At 44.3% G+C, this 16747-nt stretch overlaps 1 protein-coding gene across 1 annotated transcript in view; it reads right to left on the bottom strand.

Annotated features, from left to right (window-relative positions):
* Positions 1 to 16747, bottom strand: part of GNAI3 (G protein subunit alpha i3) — a 32591-nt gene that overhangs the window by 4707 nt on the left and 11137 nt on the right. Inside the window, exons 2-5 of the mRNA XM_068918485.1 lie at positions 9488 to 9530; positions 9229 to 9370; positions 8000 to 8157; positions 989 to 1117 (exon numbers count right to left, since the gene is read on the bottom strand). Of these exons, the coding sequence (XP_068774586.1) occupies positions 989 to 1117; positions 8000 to 8157; positions 9229 to 9370; positions 9488 to 9530 (472 nt within the window). The remainder of the gene's footprint in view (positions 1 to 988; positions 1118 to 7999; positions 8158 to 9228; positions 9371 to 9487; positions 9531 to 16747) is intronic.

The following is a 16747-nucleotide window of genomic DNA, read 5'->3' as shown; positions in this document are numbered from 1 at the left end:
GTTAAGCGATTCACAAGTTAGACAGTTCAGAAGCCAACACACTACTGCTCTTCGCAAAAGCATGCAAACAAATCAGGTGTCATAAGCAACATTTAGATTTTGCTATAGCTCTTTCAAACTGTTTTCAAATACAAGCTCAAAATAAGTAAACAAATGCTTAAAGGCCTTGACCAACAAATACTTGAAAATATTGCTATAGAAGAAGATACAGACACCGCACTCGAGATACAGGCACTGCGTTTTCCTACCTCCACATGACATGACACTAATGCCCAGCAAGCAGGGCTCTAGGCTCTAGATCAGGAGCGCACTTGGGATCTGAAGCAAGGATTTTCTAATGAGCAGATCAAGAGCGGAGAAGACTGCTGAACTGCACGCTAGCAGCCACTATACAGGTTAGAGGGAACTCGATTAGTGATACTTAAGGGACACTGCCAAGGCCAGGCTCAATACCTGAACCCTTCAGAGACTGGATTTAGCATGCAGAGAGGGAGGACAGACAAGTCCCAGCCTCTGCAGCATCACAAAGGCACCCCGTCCCCAGCACACTTCTGCATGCCCCAGTCCAGCTCTGCAGCAAGTGTCAAGTCAGCACAGTCATCTAAAGCTTTGTGGAGGACATCATGCAGCCCAGAGCCAAGACTGGACCTTCAGGGAAAACTCATCTTCCACTTCAAAGGAAGGGGTTAAATTCAAAACTCAAAATCCAGTCAGTGTCCTTTTAGTATGTTGTTGATCCTGTAAACAAGCAGTCAGTACCTGTGTCTGTGATTCCAACATAAAAGCAGCTGAAAAGAACAGAAGAAGGCAAATAAAAGTCAAACTGGTACCTCCAGTGAGCAATGCCAGTAGGGAGGGAGTTTAACAGAGGCAAGGAGGACAGTTAAAACAGTGCAAGGAGGTTTGCAGTGCAGGTGTGGAACCTGCCACCGCCAAGCACTGAAGAAACCACTGCAGTCCACAGGGACAAGTGGTGCCCTTCACTTACTTGAAGTACAGATCCTTGAAGGTGAAGTGAGTTTCCACAATGCCTGTAGTTTTAACTCTGGTCCGCAGAACATCCTGCTGAGTCGGAATATAGGTCGGCTGGGATATTCTATCCAAGTCATTTAGGTAACTAAACCAAAAGAGACAACACAAGATGTGCTTTTTTTAGTCTGCGTGCTTGCCATGAATCTTTTATAAATTGCAGAAGAAAGTCACCATGGAATTTATTCATCTTCTTCATACAGTACAGACCTCAAGCATGCAGCAACTAGACAAACCCCCCCCCCCCCGATCTACCCCAGGCTTTTCTACACTCCTCATATCACTTTGCAGCACATGCTGGGTACAGTTTAGCTAGTTAGGGAGCAAAGTCTAACAACAGGATAGTACAAGAGGTACAGCAGATGCGGAAGCCATGCCAAGACCAGTATCTCTTGGGGTAATTCAAAGTAGTCAAGGTCTTTCACATCAAAGCACAAGGTAATAAATCCCTTGGCTCACTTTAAAGGGCAAGAATACATTAGATGAAACAGCCGGAAAGAATTAAGCGTAAAGAACTACCCTCAAAACAAGGGGATTCATTTACCTGCTTCAGCAACAGCAAACAAATAACTAAAGACACCTTACTCCCAGCTTTCCGGAGGACACAGAAGAAAGTTACTGACTTTCAAAGCTGCAAATCTAATAATCTTAACACGACCTGAAGCACTGCTGCCTTCCTGTTCCAGGAGACTGTCGGACACCAGCGTGCCTCTCCCAGATAGCCACACAAAGCACGCTAGTTCCCCTAAAGGCCACTGGGAGGGATCGGTTTCTCTGCAGCATCACAGCAGCGTGTCCACCGAGATCCCCCCAACTAATTCCAGCTTCAGCAGATTCCCTTTGAAGTTCGGCTCTCAGGCACATAAGGAAGAGGCATACATCATCTCCAACAGAGTCATAAACCCTGCTCTAGCCAACACCACCTCTGAGCTCGTTTTTGCTGTTAAGAGGAAGGTGAAGGCCTGCTTTCACAGAGTAAGAGAGGATTACTTAATCCAACTCCATTTTGAAGGGACTGGAAGCAAGCATCAGCCTCCTTCATGCACAGCTGCCAACAGTGTTATCCCTAACTGCTATGGCCCTGTCAGTACCAGGAGCGTTTTTAAACAACACAGTATTGTACAGCTGTGAGATTTACTAGCTTTACATTAGTTTAATAAATCCTGCTCTCCCAAAGACTATCACAGAACAGTTGTCAGTCTGCAATCACTCCCTGCCATATAGCCGAAAGCTATGCCAGGAGCCCCAAATTTCACTTGCCTTTAGACATCAAGCAGACAATGTACTGCAAGTGACATCTCACCCCTCCATCAGCTTCAGCGTTCAACATCGGCATTTCCTTCGGCCAAGAATGCCAGCAGACGTTTGCAGAGCACTGACCTATTTTTTGAATCCCAGAAGAATCCAGCCTACCTTCCAGGCTCCTGCCTGTGCTCGCCTTGTAGAGTACAGCCTTTCTCAAAAAGCCAATAACTGCAAGAGGTTTTAGCCCCAAAAGGGCCAAACCCCCTCACTCCGTTCTTCTGTTCAGTGGGATGACAGGTTTATTTCCTCTCTTCTCCTACACAGACTAGATGGAGATGCGTTTTAGCCAGGCACCAGACCACAACCACCCTAGCAATAACATGCTCTTGGAGAGAAGGGAAAAAACCACACACACACACACTCTACAAACCCAAAAGCAAGGAAAATAAATGAAGTAATAGCATTAACAGCAAGTGCTAGGATGTGGTTTTTCAGAAACTACTGGAAACTACCTAAAAACCAAACTGGCAACTTTCAACAGCTTGGCTTTGATACAGGTCACATGGCTAGCCTGCATCATTTAAATCATAAATGTGCAAGCTGAAGCTGTAAAGCATCTGTCTGCAACTGCCAGCTTTCAGCATCAGAAGTTTGGGCAGTGAAACTGGTATAATTCCTCCTTAAGTCCTTTTAAGCATCCACTGAGGAGTGAGTAGACTCAGGCAACCTCCATCAAATGGATTGCAAAGTGCCACTTGAACACTTGCATACCAATTAGCAGAACAAGGTGCATCAGATTAAGCAGAGGCTGTATCTGCAAGTTCCCTTAGAAAAAACACACTTAGCCAAATTAATTCCAAGGAGGCTCAAAGGACAAATAAATACAAGATTCCCATGAAAACCCCTAAACAGTTGGAACACCAGGCACCGGGGATTTTTTTGGAGCCAGAAGAGCCAGCCAAAGCAGGCCTGCTACAGATCTAGCACACGGCCTCCTCAAGCTGCCCATGGCTTGCCAGAGGCAGTTGACTTGGCTTCTGCTGCCTGCCATCATGCCCACATGGCAGCACCCAACAAAATCAGGCTCCCGAAGCCCAGACAGCACAGACTCCTGCCGGTTCCTCTCCCACGGAGAGATTTAGTGGAACCTAAAACAAACGGAAAAGTATGGTCTGAGGGTCATGGCTTCAGACTACCTCACCCAGTTTGCCACAGTGGGTTGGAGAGCTTAAAGAACAATATTTTGGAGGAACGTCTAAGAGCTGAAAAACATACCTTACTGAATCTTTCTACATCCCACACAGTTTGAATCCCCTTTCACAATCTCCTTTGCCACAACAGACTTCCTTCACATGCTGAGGTCGCAACACTTGCTCCCCCATCTTGTATCCCTGTGTTTACAAAGCCAACTTGTCTTTGCAAGGTGGCGTTAAAGCATGAGAAAAGCTTGCAAAAAGGTTTTACACCCCAGAAAATTAAGGTTTGCGTACAAAAAATACTGACTGAAAAGCCAAACTCATGTTTGTCTTAGTAAACCCTCCAAGCTTTTCCAGGACATCCTGAGGCAGTCCTGGCACTGGTTCAATTCCTACATGGGCAAGGATTTGCGGTTCCCGGCTGCTCAGAAAACCTGTCAACTTCAAAATGATCTGAGACAGGGGACCAACTTCTCATTGCTCTGCTCGGAAACGCTGACAGAGGCAGAAGGATGTCCTGAAATGGATAGCATTCAGTTGGGGAAAATAATGCAGCTCCCCTCCTCCACAAGCTCACATGAGCCCTGGAACGGTATTTTCCTAACAATTCAGTCCATTTCCTTTAAGTGCTGGGGAAAAAAAAAATAAGTGCTTTCAAGGCCAAAAAATGGCCGAAAGCTCTAAAAGATTCATACAAAGCATTTATTATGAAAGACTATCCACAGCTTGAGCTACAGGAGGGAGGGAGGGAGGGAGGGAGGGGCTGTCACTAACGCCTGAAGGGAGAGCAGCAGACAAAAGCCTGCCTCCAGACTTTGTGCCAGGGAGCCAAGCCCAGGAGCAGGTTTGGTATCCAGGTGGTCTCTATTTGTAACCACGGCACATGACACTTTCAAGAAAGATCATCAAAAGAACATGTGTCAGTCCGGAGACGCAAGCAGTGATGTATTCTTCGCACAGAGGTTGATGGCTCATGCAGACCTAGTCATCTATAGCCCAGTCTTCCTGCATCAAGAAGGATAGGCGAAGAACAGGTTAATATTAAGAGAACCATCTAAATATTGAGAGCCACTTCCTTCACAGAAGTCTGCTTCCTCTTTCCCCCTTAAGCTTAGCTGGATTTTTGGCAGATGACGACATTAAGCAAAGCAGAAAATAAGGTGGCAGAGCAGCATCTCCAGGAAGAGGGAATGTTGCCTATTACCTTTATTAATTTGAATGCTCATTTGGTCCAAGTGAGCCAGTCCCCCAGCCTTCACCAGGGGCTTTTCCAGATGAAAAAGCTTGCTTCTAAAACTTGAGCCGTGATCCCAAGGTGATGCTACTCAAGAGGAATGGCAAGAAAGCACCAGGATACAAATGAGAGCAATGCCCTGCAAGCTTTTACTTGAAAGCATAGAGGAGGAAAAAATAATAATAATCTAGGTTTTACCCAGCATCATGAGTGCCAGGGAATTTAGGCCAAAACTGCCACGCGGGAGCAAGACAAAATACGCCAGAATAGATAACGCAGAAAGGGTGCTAATTGCCTATGAGACTGCAATAATCACCTATGGTATCTGCAGACTGGTGCCTGCATTAACTTTGGAAAAGCAGTGATACCAGCAAGATATTTTAAGAGCATTATCTGTTTATCAACATTTCCAAATATCAGATAGGAGTAATTGCAGAAATGTGCAAGACAGTAATATGCCCAAGTATCCATACTGCTGCATGATCAAACAGTTTTTTTGTGCTTTGTAGCTATTAAATCAAGAACTGGGCATAAGCTTCTGTAATGCTTCTCCACAGTACTGATTCTAGAGACAGGAGGAGTGATCTAGGGAGAGCCATTTTCTCATCTGGTAGTTAAATATTTAAGAAGTGGGAAGTTGCATTAAGGCAGCTAAAAATATAGATGTTTGAAACATGACCTCAGGAAGCAAAACAGTTGCTAGAGGGACAATCATAAGATGGTGATCTGAAGCGGGCTGCTAACTGATCATCTGCACTTGCGTGGGAACATCCACACTTCTAGACCAAAAGTTACCCAGTTCTTCTAAAAGCAAGAGAAAACACCCAAAACACCAAGCTTACAGGACTCGTCACTCCCATTAGCGTCAAGACTGAAGTCACTTTTGAGAGCTCACCCCCGCCCTCTGCATATGCATTACAACACCGCATTATTACAGTTAGGTCCTCTCCTCCCACGTGGCCTCTTGCCTCAGTCAGGGCGGCTGTGTGATACGTAGGACCCTTGCGCACACAAGCGGAAGTGCTCAGTGAGACAGGGTATGGCAGGAAGAAGAGTTTTCAGAATAGCTTAGTGCTGCCCTGAGCGCTGCCTTGGCTCTCTGCCAGAGCTCCTGTACAATGTTAGTCATGTCACCTACTTTTCATAAGCGACCGCTCATCATGCGTTCCTCTTTCCTGGGCGTCTCGCAAGAGGCTCTGAAGCAAGGAGCAGCACCCAGCTGCTGCCAGTCAGCAGCAACCATGCTTGAAACAAATTCACTACCAAATTTCGGCCGAGAAAAGCAGCCATTTCAAATGGGGCACAAACTTAGGGGATGCTAAGCCTGGGTTTTCAGTCCTGTTTGTAAGAGGAGTCGAACAGAGCAGGGAACTGGAATTCCCCTAGGCAAATTATGCAAAAAGCTAGCACGCATGTGATCACCACCACGAGAAGAGCCTGCAAGACCTGCATCCTCTAAGTACGGACACAGGAACTGAGTAACAGCAGAAAATAAGGCAGGTCAGGAGCCACACACTGAACAAAGGAGAAAATAGCAATTGAACGCTAATTTGGCTAGCTTATTCTGTACACTAGTAAGGCAGGGGTCCTGTGGGGAGAGAAAAAAGGAACCAGGACTTTAATTGTGGGATTGTGCTCTGAACTGAAGAGGCTCTCACTCACAGCATTGCCTAACTTCTGAGTTGCTTGGCTGTGAATGTCAAGAATGCTCCTTTAATGCAACCTGGTCCTAGGACAGGAAACAAAATTCTACCAGGCCTGCATCAGAGTAACACCACATGGGTCATAACAGGCTGGAGATAACTGTGCTATGCAGACTTGGCACTAGCCAATTAGAACAACTCTTCAGAGAACTTGTGTCCCACCTCTGGTACCAATGCGTGGAGACACAAGTAGGTTGTGAATATTTAGGAACGGTAATAAAACCTTTGGAATCCAGTATTTGAAAGGCAGCAGGCTCAAACTGGCACCTACTAAAGCATATTTACCCCCTTTCCCCCCAAATCTGATCCCTTTCTGCCCCATTTCCTCCAGTTTGCCTTCATCCTGGTCCTGACTCTTTCAAAGCTAACCAGGACAGCCACAAAGCCAAGGTGCCCCATCTCATAGGCTGGAGCCTGAGGAAGAAGCTATCACCACTTCTGCTTTCTGCACTCAATCCTTCACTCAAGAAGTCCTTGATCTTTGCTTCTCCACCACCACCTTTTCATTAAATCTATTCTCTCATTCATTCCCCTCCTCACATACCTTTTTTTCCCCCCTTTTGAATCTGAAGTTTCTGCCTTGCATGCCTTTGCATCGTGCAAGAGCCTGAGAGAGTCTTCTATTGTCAACTCAGTTACCTTGATCTCAGCTCATGATAGTCTGCCAAAGCGTTACAATCTTAGAGAAGTTCTTGCTTATTTTCAGGTTAAAACGTTCTCTGCACAGACAGAGCCTGCAGATAAGTGAGCTGTGACACATCTCTAGCTTCTTTATAAAGCACTTCCAAACTAATTATTTTGAAAGCATTAAAGCTTGGCCAAATTGAGGGACCTTTTTAGGTGGACATCAGGAAGCACATTTGACCCCAAAGTCATCCTTTCCGAGTTTCAAACCCTAGTTTTAGGGAAACCAGGCAAAAGAAATAGTTTCTTCTCCCTGCACTGAAGGGCATGAGGCACATTCTGGTTGAGACTCTCATTAAACAACCAGCAGCAGCCTACAGCACTCCATGCTGTTTATCTAGTCATAACTTTCCAATTGTTAAGCAAATGCATGCATTTCAGAAACAGAACAGTGAGCAGGTTTATAGCTAGCCTGCAGTACTGCCTCAGTGGCTTTAGGCACAGAAATAGAAAAACAGCAAGAGTTGTTAAGGCAAGAACTGTGAACATTGATTTGCTAATACTAGGATGACCCACTATTAGAAATTGTTACTCATCACAAGTTTGGTATTTTAGTTAGAAGCTCAGTTGCAGGAGTATTTATCCCTGCAGAAGGGAGTAACAAAGGTCACATAGCTGGTCATCTGCTGTAACAATTTGTTTTACCACAAGTGGACAAACTGTTCTTCCACTAAAAACAGATTTGCCTAGTCACAAAACAAGGAATGTATTCTTTCCAGTATTACATACAGGGAAGAGAAACAGTAAGAGTGGCTGTAATCAGCTGAAGCACAAAGCAGTCTTGAGAACCACATCCTGTGAAAAGCCCAGACCAGCTACAGGGGAGCACCCTTGTCATGAAAAGGCCCATATCGCTTTCAGTCACGCAGGTCGTTTTCGAACACTAACAATTGGTAATGGTTTCTTACTATGATGCTGAGTCATTAAGCTGATATTCTCTTGATCTGCTGAAGCAGGCTTGAACCCCAGCATCTCTCCATAACCGCTTAATCACACCAGCTAGCTCAGCAGTCATCACACCTTCCTCTGCACTTCCAGCTAATACAAACAACTGGCGGGCATCATCCTGCAGGAAGAAGGGGAAAACCAAAACAAGTTAGGATGTACAACCGTTTGTACCTTTACAGTGAGGCTCAACCTCAACATCTGTCCTGGAGGCAGCAGCAAGTACTGTAAGGAATTGCCTTCTCTCTCTCCCACACTCTGTCTTCTCCCCCAAACCATGAAGTTATTTTTCTCCTTCAGCCAGAACCATGCGGTGAGACACACTGATCAAGGGCGGTAGCACATGGCACACAGCACCTCTGTCACACCACCTGTTACCTCCAGTGGAACAAGCAGCATTCACATCAGAAATACAAGCTTTCAGTAATCTGGCATACAATACAATTCCTCTGAAACATGAAGTTAAAAATGCCAGTATTCTATTATAGACTAATGAAAGAATTACACTGTAAATTATATTTTTAAATGAAAAAGTTTTATTACAGTATGGTATTGTGTAGTATGACAGCAAGGAAAACTTCAGTATCAAAAACAAGTTTTGGGTGACCACAGGTTTAAAGCTTCAAGGAATCATCTTTTGCTTCAACAGCTGCCAAAAGTACAGGAGACAGTGATTTCTTAATAAAGCATTTCACCAGGAGATGGGATAGAATCCGATCAGGATTTGAGTACATTAGCCCTAGAGCATGAGAAATTCTTCTCAGAAGTCTTAGTACAAGACCATATTTTTCTGTAAATTAATGTTCAAGAATTATTTGGCTCAGCTTAAAAAAAAAAAAAAACAAGTGGCACAATGCTTTGAAACACTACTGAGCACTGATGTCAGAGGCCAAGCAAATTAAATCAGAACTGAATGTTATGTTAAAAAGTCAAATAGCTTGGACTTAAAAGGGTGGGGGGGGTCATCTTTATTTTTTGAGCACTCAAAGCTGCTAGAAGTTCTCTTCTGTAATCTCAGTAAAATAACCCACACTGTGTACTGGTAATACATGATAGATTACCAAAGGTCTTTCACTATCATATCTTGTAACAAACATATTTTCATTATGAGTGCGATGAACTGAATTTCCAGGATTCATTAACATAATTCACAGCACAGGCTCAGACTAAGGGAAATAAGTGAAATACTTACAGCTCTGGCAACTTCCCCAAAGTCTATCTTTAGCCTTCCCATGGCTCTTATGATTGCAATAATGGACTGGATAGTATTGCTGTAGACAACCACTTTATACTGTTTGCATTCTTCCTCCGAATAGCCATCCTCATGAATAATCCTGGAAGAAAACCAAGCCATCATTCCCAAGCCAAACCAGAAGGGCACCACAGGTTTTTTTATTTCATCTTGCACAAAAATGCAAGCCTGCGCTTTAGATGCCTGCACTTCCACTTACTTCATCTGCTTCACAATGGTGCTTTTACCAGACTCTCCAGCACCTGAAAAAGCACAAATTCAAGTTAGTGCCCACATGAAATCAAAAGGAAGAGTAAAATGTACTCCCCCCTTTCCCATCTAGAAAGATATCAGGCCTGGAATAAGATATTTCTTGTGCAACACTGCTACTAACAGAGCTTCAGAGCAGCTGTTCCACCTCCTTGGGAGGAGACTGCTGAAGAGCATATCCATAGGTACATCCTTCACAGTCCACTTATAGATGCCAATATTTACAGGTGATATCATTACATATTCATCTGCTCAAAAAAGACAAAGCTGCTGAGTTTCTAGAGTACACTTCCTAATCCTTGAGGTTAGCTCTCCGGGAAACAGCCCTGGAGAAAAAAAAAAAAAAAAAGGCAGACTTGTCCGCTAGCCTATCTACCACCTCTCTCTTCCAATTCACTAGCTATAGTCCAAGGTGGTCCTCAAGCCAAGTATGTGTATGCCATCTGCTCCTACCCACTGCTACCGAGCTGTTCAAGATAAAAGCAGGTGGACACAACCAGAGATCTCAGAACATTTTTCACAAAGAAGATGCAATTCAAAAGGCCTCTCGTGTGGTGTATGGTCTATTCAGGGTCTGCCTGCCTTCACAAGTTCAGGAGCATAGCCAAATCGCTCTTGCGGCTCCAGGTAAAGCAGTTTAAGACACACTATGTCTGAGCGAGAACACTATAACAGACCTTGTGAGTTCTCTTGTCCACTTAACAGAGTCAACCAAGTGCTGCCCACAATGATTCAAACTAACATGTTTTGTTTTTACAGTGGAAAGCTAGGTACGTTCCCACGATCTACTACTACAGAGTAGCGGTAATGGCAGCAATATCACCCCCATAGCTGGATAGCTCCTAAATAACTTCAGCAAAGTCAGAGAACAATCCTGTCTAGACTTGAAGTGGCAATTAAGATGCCTGTGAATCACTACCAGGATGATCAGAGACCTAGTTTCCTACTCGAACCACTTAGCTGCCAACAGTGGTTCCTATAGGCAAATGTTACCACTAGACAACTCCGGGATCCTTCCTGTGGCACACCCATATGCATCTATCCACAGATCGTGCAAGACAAATTTTAAATGATTAACAAGTTCTATTTTCTATCATTTCCCACAATACAAGGATTATTATTCTGGGAAACTGAGGATAAAGAGACCCACAGATTTAGTTAGGAAATGAGCATTTGCCACAGGATGACTTCCAGTTAAAGTATCAGACCTGCAGGCTGCAGCACTTGGACGTGGCTGCATGGCAAAACAGTGTTCCTTCAAAGAGAGGTAGAGAAACCTGGCTCACCAGACTCCTGCAGCCCTCGGGGGGCTGGCTCATTCCTACCTGTCTGTAGGATAATCAACTCCATTCATACATTTTGCTTTTGATCCACAGGCTCTCAGAGCACTCTCAGATCGCATCCACCTCCTACAGGCACAGCAAGCAAAGACAAACCAACTTTGCAGAGAGCAGACAGTGCACGAGTGCAGCCGATGCAGCAGGCACCTACTCGGGGATTCAAAGCCATCATGCTATTATGGTTTATTGAGCTCTGCAGTCAGCAGCAGCGGGGCCACACCACCTGCATGCATGCCTAGCCCAGCCATGAAGCATGTGAGAAGCATGTAGAGCATTACCGCATGTCAGAGATGCGGGATCTTAATTACTCTACCTCATGTGACCACACACTAAGAGTTCACCCCAAACAAGCCAGACCAGCCACTGGTTTAAGGGCTCCCTAGCCCAAAAGGCTTACTCTAAGCTGCAGAACTAGGTTTGCCTAAGTCAAAAGAATGAAGTAAAGCCTGCCTGGATTTGGCTAGATGCACTACATGACACAATCTCCCGTTCACTTCTAGCGTGAAGACACCAGACGTCCCAGCCCACAGATCCTATGCAGGATATGCTGAAAAACGTGCCAGTGTAGTATCTTTGAATGGTACTGCTACGAGCCAAGCAAGTTTTGTTGGAAGAGAAAAAATCCACACACAACGCTTCAGATTATCAGACCAATCAGGAAAAAAAGACCAGCTTTCTGGAACGCAAGACCTTTCTTCAACCTGTGATGAACTGCACGGGGGCATGCTCCCCACCCCCACCAAAAAATATACACATACATAATTTATTATTATGTATATGAGCCATATATATATATATGCCACAGAAAAGCTTTCCGGTGCTACCTTTGGGAGGCACGATCTCCCAAAAAGAGTTTCTCAAGCCTCTTGCAACACCCAAAGATAACAATACTGCATTCCAGATTCATTGTTGCATCCTTAAACCCTGAGGAAAGCCAGCTCTTAGAAACAGCACTACAGACAAGGTCTGAAAGCACTACTGCTTTATAAAAAGAGATTCTGGAATTAATTTCCTGTTCTCACTACTTTATGTCATATTGGCAAAGGAACCAATGTTCGTTTGTTGTTCGTTTTGTTGCGATAGGTAAACACTACTGCCTTGTTAGGAATTTCATGCACATTTTAGCTTGCATAGTTCACATTCCCTTAGACTCTCTTTAACATCACTAGTAAAAACCCTTCCGGCTGACAAAGGGAATTAAAAACATTTAAGTACAGGTTACAGCTATGGCTAGAAAGGAGCAAACAGAACTACTGTTTTTTGGACAGTTATGCAATAGCCAAATACAAGCAGGTCATTCACTAGTTATGAACATATTGCGCCAAGGTGAATCCCAACCTGTCGTCGTCCTAAGAACGAGGGGGCAACGAGCATGCCAGGAACTGAATGAGAACAAGGCAGGCTTTACAGACGCGCTTCTACTTCCAGTCCCAAGCTCGTCTCGGTCAGTTCAAGGCGGACAAGGATTCCTAAGGCTCCACTGTTGTATTATAACACAACAGCAGTGAATTTTCCCCACAAAGGTTTCCCCAACATCAGACAATCATCATTCCCTGAATGCATATTTCTTCTTCACTTAGAAGGCTTCAAACCAAACAAGCAGTCAAGTATTTTTACAGCTCTTGCTGGCTGAACACAGCAGATACAAATCAGCTTTTTCACATACTAAGGAATTTCACAGTAGGACAAATGCTTTGATGATAGGTGCTCAAGCCATCAAAAGGGACAAAACTAAAGTAAAAGAACTGGGATTGGGGGGGGGGTGTTTTTGTTTTGTTTTCGAGTTTTGTTATATCCATTTGCAATTGTCAGAGTTGCATCTCCTTCCTCTGATCGTGGCGTGAGCGGACTAAGATTTCTGCTTTTTTGGACCTGTCTTGGAGAGCAGAACATACAGGCAACAAGACAAACACGCTGGTGCTCAGAGAGCAAACACCCACTACCACGTGCCTCTCCAGTAGGGCTCTTGGTGCACGCATCAACCTCACCTTCTATGTCCAGGATATAAATCTACAAGCACTGACCCCTTTAAATGCCAATTGTTCAGATAATACTTCGAGTTCTTCTGTCTCAACATTCCCCTAAAGGACCGTAACACTAACAGCTGCCTCGCACAGTAGGAAAGCTGCTGCCAACATAGGGCATGTAGTGCCATTTAAATCAATTAGCCTTTCGTTTAAGCTGAAGGGTTCCCAGATTAGAGCTACTCCTGACAAAACACTTCCACACTGCTGAGCTGAAGTCTACGGTTTCCAAAACACTTAACTTTTAAATCATTCCTAGGCATAGCTCTGTTCAATTTAATATTCTTCTTCCCTCGAGCCTTAAAATAAAGGCCCTAAAGTAAAGATTTCTCCAGTTTAGCCTCAAGCAGCACAGGCCCCATAAGCTAGATTCCATCTTTAAAGTCATTTGAGAAGCATTGCTCTTCCTTGTTAATAAAGTACGTTTTAAGCAGAACCCCCCAGAGTTTGCTCAGATGTTGAGGAGAGTTAACATCTTCCATACATGCAAATCCTGGAGGCTGGAAACCTCAAAGCGAACAGGCCTCCCGGCCGCAGCTTTCGCGGACAACGGGGCTTCTGCAAGGCTCCATTTGAAATCAACAATTTTGTAGGATACATCCTTGCATTTAGCCGGTCGTTTTCTTTTGTTATCTCCTCTTATTCCAGGTGCCAAGATATCTGCCTCTCTCTTCTGGCTGGCATGTATTTTAACAGAGATGACAGCAACGACGTCTCTTGCTTGGGAACCCAGCTGCGCATGAGTAATACCTGTGCGCTTGTGCTATGGCTTCAATACAGGAACAGTTATGGTCAGATCTGAAAGCATTAACACTTTTCTAGGATCTAGATATTCAGCCCTTCCACTCGGAGGGGAACACAAAGCCCTATTTTTATTTTCACAGCAATCTTTCACATTGTCATGGTTAAGCTGTTGCTATTTGAAAGCCTCAGCGTCCTGAAACAGCAGTGCTCAACCCTGTAACAGCCTGCCTCGCCACAGAGCCTCGCAGCGAGAAGAACAAATAAAATAAATTTTAAAAAGGACTTTTGAACTCAACCTATCCAGCTCTTATTTCTCATTGTCATATTTGCTGCCAGTTCCTCCTCAGATTATCTTAAAATAATCCACTGTTGCAGCAGGCAACGCTGAACTCGTACTACCTGTCATTTGACTGACAAAACAGTGTCATATACAATTATGCCATGACATCACAACATCACCAAGGTGGTTATACAACACTAATTTAAGCCATGCTCGTTTAACTCTTTCCCTTCTCATCCCCAGCCTCCGCACACGCGCCCTTAAAGGGGAACTCGACAGAAGAGCAGTCTGCGCCCTCAGAGGAAAGGGTGGCTGCTATTTACTGTATTACTTTTAGGAGGCTAATAGATGTAGGAGATAAAAAGATCCGCCTTCTCTAAACCTCTTTCCCTGCCAGTATACAAAGCAGAATGGCTGCTGCAGCACACACTAATGGGAGTCGCATGGAAGAGGGCACTGCCAAACAGCGAGACCCCTTCTGTGGGTGCCGTTCCTAAAGGTAGTTTTATTTGACATTCCAGGTCCTCCCCCAATCTCGGCCTCTATTCTTGCAAGGGCCATCGACACAAGGTATCTCATTACACAGTCATTTAAAAACGTCTGCCCTCAAGCTCTGCAGTCATTCGCTGTGAGCTCCTGCCAGGGTGGCAGCTGCTTACCAGGGACACGGCCAACATCAGGCAAAGTCTCCCTCGAATTGCTCAAAACAAACAAAAACATGCATTAACGCTGCTCTGGCCTATCATGCAAGACCTGTACTACCTGCTCCTGTACAGCATAAGGCATTTTCAGGTTTCCCTCTCACTTTGTGCCTATGCTTTTATTCTTATCTCCCCTATTCCTCCCCAAAGAAGATACACAATCGTTTGCGTTTTGCTCTTACTTTCCAACTGTAGCTCTGACCTCTCCAGGCCTCATTTCTGTTCTTTGACGCCTGAAATTTCTCTAAATATTTGCAGATGCAAGTACTGTACAAGCTGCTATTCTCCTTTTGCCAAATCACTTGAATGGCTGGAAAGGGTTTGTATGAAGAGATCCATATTGGGCCTACTCAACTTGGTAAACAGCATTTAATCAGCACCCTTTGTTTCCTGCCATGAGCCAGCTTCAATTATTCTGATGCACGCTGTTTATACTTTAAAAAAAAAAAAAAACTGTGGCTTAAACCCTCACTCAAGTACCTCTAGTAGGAAAAAAGTAGGAATTTAAATGCCACTGAAACACTTTTCCAGCCTACAGAAAACTGATGCTTGGCATCAGAAATTAAAATGACCAGTGCAACTGGATAGTATTACATCTGAAATTCTTAAGGACACTGCAGGCAAAGCATTCAGCCTCTGGGAGAGCAGGCATAGACCACAGGAAGTTTTCAAGAGTTCAAAAATCATGAAATAAGACACTGTATGTTACAGGGTTCAAAAATATCAAAGTCAGCACTAAGTGGACATTTTTCACTAGCAAAACAAAGCAAGCCTTTCCTTTCTGCTTTGATTAGTACAGCTACACACAGATCACGTTTCGTCATGAGAAACCAAGGCTGACCTAAACAGGGATGTCGTAACTCCATGGAAAAATTGTTTCAGAAATCTTAACTTCTCTTCTCCCAAATTAGCAGCAAGGAAGCCACTTGTCCTACAGCTCTGTTTGCAGAAACGAAAGGTGGCTCGTCTGTTAGAAAGCATTTGCTGCTTTTTGCTGTAGTGGCTGGCTTCCCCCTCTAGCTCACCACATTCTCCCCAAAAAACATAGCTAAGAAGAGTCAGCCTTCCTCAAGCAGTCCCTCAGATAGTAATCGTTCCCTCCAGGAACCAGATCAACCATTCACAGTGCTTACCGAATTAGGGTGGCCTTGCACCTCCCACAAACCCTGAGAGTCTACGCCAAACCACGGAAGTAACGCTCCACAGTGCTCACTTAAGCGGAGCGCAAAGTGGAGAGCCTGCCACAAGTAGTGTCAAATTCACTTCTGCTCAAAGCTTCACAAACACTATATGCAGTCCTACAGTCAGATCTTTTTTTTACCTCTGGAAGGGGTGGGGAGAGGAGAGATGGAAGCTAACTTGAACAGCTTTCAAGTCAGTCCCCTAATTACTAAAAGCCCTGGGAGAGTGATATATATACAAAGGGGGGAAATTATCAACCAACCACTTCCTCCAAGGAAGCAGGGGCCTTCCTGTAACAAGAGATGGAAACCCAAACAACTCATCGAGTCCACACTTATGGGATTACAAGGAAGCAAGCAACAAGCAAGCACCAAAAATACTGCTTTAGACTGGTTATTACGGATCTACGTAATTATACTCTGGATAGTGTTAGCTTTTAAAATAATTGCTTCTTAATTCACCCTGCTTGGGAAAAACAAAAAAAAGGATAGGTCAAATATTACCTAAATCTTCCAGATACAAGCACTGAACCAGTTCATTGTTTCAGGAGGTACAAGCAATCTTATTTTAAGTGCTTTTTCTAAAGCTAGATCAAAACTGCATTAATCTGTACTTCAGGTGAGGAATTTTTTCAATTAACAGGAAAAGCCCCGCAGTGTCCGAGAGTTTCTAAAGAGAAACCAGGTCTCTGCTGAAACAAATTCTTAACAGAAACTCAGAAGAGATGCACCTGGAATAGTCATTAAAGTACAAGCTAGGAAGACCAAAATTAACAAACTGACATGTTCCCGATTTCCAGCCTCTAGAGGAGGCCATGCACAGCTTGTAACTACAGCAACAGCCCATGTCGGCTTTAAAACCTCAGCAGGAGTTTGGCAGAAACTTTGCCAGACCATTCCTGAGACAGAATGATGCTGCAGCCTTTGCTGAACTCTGAAA

This window comes from Struthio camelus, chromosome 24 (assembly GCF_040807025.1).
Source record: "Struthio camelus isolate bStrCam1 chromosome 24, bStrCam1.hap1, whole genome shotgun sequence".
Lineage (NCBI taxonomy): Eukaryota > Metazoa > Chordata > Aves > Struthioniformes > Struthionidae > Struthio > Struthio camelus.
The sequence above is the reverse complement of the archived record's forward strand: the minus strand, read 5'-3'. Positions and strand labels throughout refer to the sequence as shown.